Below are 2,350 nucleotides of genomic sequence, written 5' to 3'. Positions count from 1 at the left end.
ATCTCTTTTCTATATTGTCATCCAAATCTCAAAACGTCTGCGATAAGATGGTAAGTTGTACAGCTTTTGGCTTTAAGATCCAAACCTAAATATAAAAAAAGAATTGCAAATGAATGTCTGTTTTCAAAAATAGTTTCATTTGAAGCATCCTTTGTTCTAATAAGTATACTCTTAATGGTCAAAGCATATAATCCAATTTAAATTCCAAAAATGTTTTCTATATTCACTGACAAAATTAGTAAGACCTGCTGGGAAGGACCAAGGGGCAGAAACCCGAAAATCACTGTATTAGTTGCCTAGGGCTAATGTAACAAAGTACCAGCAACTGGGGCACTTAAAACAATAGAAGTTTATTGTCTTACAGTTCTATAGGCTATAAGTCTGAAATCAAGATGTTAGCATAGCCACGATACCCCTGAAACCTGTAGGGAAGAATCCTTCCTTGCCTCTTTCTAGCTCCTGGTGATGACTGTCAATCCTTAGCATTTTTTGGCTTGCGAGAACATCACTCCAGTCTCTGCCTCTGTTGTCACACAGCTGTCTTCACTCTGTGTGTCTGTCTTCACATGATCTCGTCTCTCTTATAATAACACCAGTCATGTTGGATTAAGAACCCGCCCTACTCCAGTATGATCTCATCTTAACTCGTTACATCTGTGATGACCCTATTTCCAAATAAAGTCACATCATGAGGTACTGGGGGTTAGGACTTCAATATATTTTCAACAATTCAACCCATAGCAGTCACAATGGGAATTACTCAATTGCTTTCCTTTTCTATTCTTAAGCTGATATAAGTATTACCTGAAAAGTTTTAGGATGTGGGGATGATATTCTGATCACTAGAAATTACTCAGATTCTGTAGTACAGTTGATTTCTTTCTAGGAATGGAATTTATAAACAACCATGAACAACCTCACTTTCTTCACTGAGTTTATCCTCCTCGGGCTGTCTGAAGACCGCCATGCCCAGACTCTGCTCTTTGTGCTGTTCCTGGGGGTTTACCTCCTGACTCTGATGGGGAATCTGGTGATGATCCTGGTGATCAGAGGGGATTCTCACCTACACATCCCCATGTATTTCTTCCTCGGACATCTATCCTTCCTGGATATCTGCTTCTCCTCAGTTACCATGCCCAAAATGCTACAGAACTTCCTGTCTCAGAAGAAAAGCATCTCAGTGTCGGGCTGCATCACCCAGAGTTTCTTTTTCCTTCTCTCTGGGTGTGCTGAAGCCAGTCTTCTCTCTGCCATGGCCTATGACCGCTATGCTGCTGTCTGCCACCCTCTACTTTACACTGTGGTCATGAACAGGCCTCTCTGCACTGCAATGGTTGGTGCAGCTTGGGTGATGGGGTTTCTGAACTCACTAGTGAATAATCTTTTCATCCACAAATTACATTTCTGTGGGTCCAACATCATCGCCCATTTCTGCTGTGAGCTGCCTTCACTATTCCCTCTGTCCTGTACTGATCCCACAGCCAATGAGTTCCTTCTGTCAGGGTCCAGTGCGTTTCTGGGGCTGCTGACGCTTCCCCTGATCCTCTTCTCCTACTCCAGAATCATTTCTGCCATTCTGAGCATCCGCAATTCGGAGGGCCAAGGCAAAGCCTTCTCTACCTGCTCCTCCCACCTCACCGTGGTGCTCTTGTTCTATGGGACGGCTCTATTCAGGTACATCAGCCCCGCTTCCGGCTCAGTGTTGGAGCGAGTGGTCTCCGTTCAGTACAGTGTGATCACATCCTTGCTGAACCCCCTTATCTACAGCCTCAAGAACCAGGAGGTGAAAGCAGCTCTGCAGAGGATGCTGAGGCAACAAAAGTGTGCCTTAGGGTAAGAAGAAGCTGTGTGTTTCTGTTCAGGAAATATAAAATTATCTCTAAAAAGGAGAAAGATTTTTATAGGCACAGAGCACTTGGGGGAAATTGCATTTCAATTAAATTCAAGTATTTGTTTGGACTTCGAAGTAAATAAAGTTCCACAAAAACAGAGGCTAGGGAAAAGGAGTTTGATGTACAGGAGCCCTTTGCAAAATAATCTGATAGCAACATCTTGGCTCCATCAGAGGAGACAACAGGGCTGACACAGATGAAATATGTTGGAGCAGAACAGGCTCTTTGGTCAAACTGCTGACTTTTTCTTGTGATTTTCACAAAGGTACACAATAAAGAAAGGGGCCTACAATAATGGAAGGAATGTTATAGACAGTGCTCCAGAATGCAGACAGTTGGAGTCATTCATTCACATGACCCAATGGTATCCACTGGCATTAAATGGCCAGTGCGACTGCATATAGGTTGGTGTGATGGTTAATTTTATGTGTCAACTTGACTGGGCTGAGGGATGCCCA

The 2,350-nt window shown here is 43.3% G+C and overlaps 1 protein-coding gene across 1 annotated transcript; it reads left to right on the top strand.

Moving 5' to 3' along the window:
- The first annotated feature begins 907 nt into the window (after window positions 1-907).
- On the top strand, window positions 908-1,837 carry LOC105297577 (olfactory receptor 8S1-like). Its single transcript, XM_011368341.1, has one exon. The coding sequence runs from the start codon at window positions 908-910 to the stop codon at window positions 1,835-1,837; it is 930 nt and encodes a 309-aa protein (XP_011366643.1).
- The last annotated feature ends 513 nt before the right edge of the window (window positions 1,838-2,350 follow it).

Source organism: Pteropus vampyrus, unplaced genomic scaffold (assembly GCF_000151845.1).
Source record: "Pteropus vampyrus isolate Shadow unplaced genomic scaffold, Pvam_2.0 Scaffold140, whole genome shotgun sequence".
Taxonomy (NCBI): domain Eukaryota; kingdom Metazoa; phylum Chordata; class Mammalia; order Chiroptera; family Pteropodidae; genus Pteropus; species Pteropus vampyrus.
This window is presented reverse-complemented; position numbering and strand designations above follow the sequence as displayed.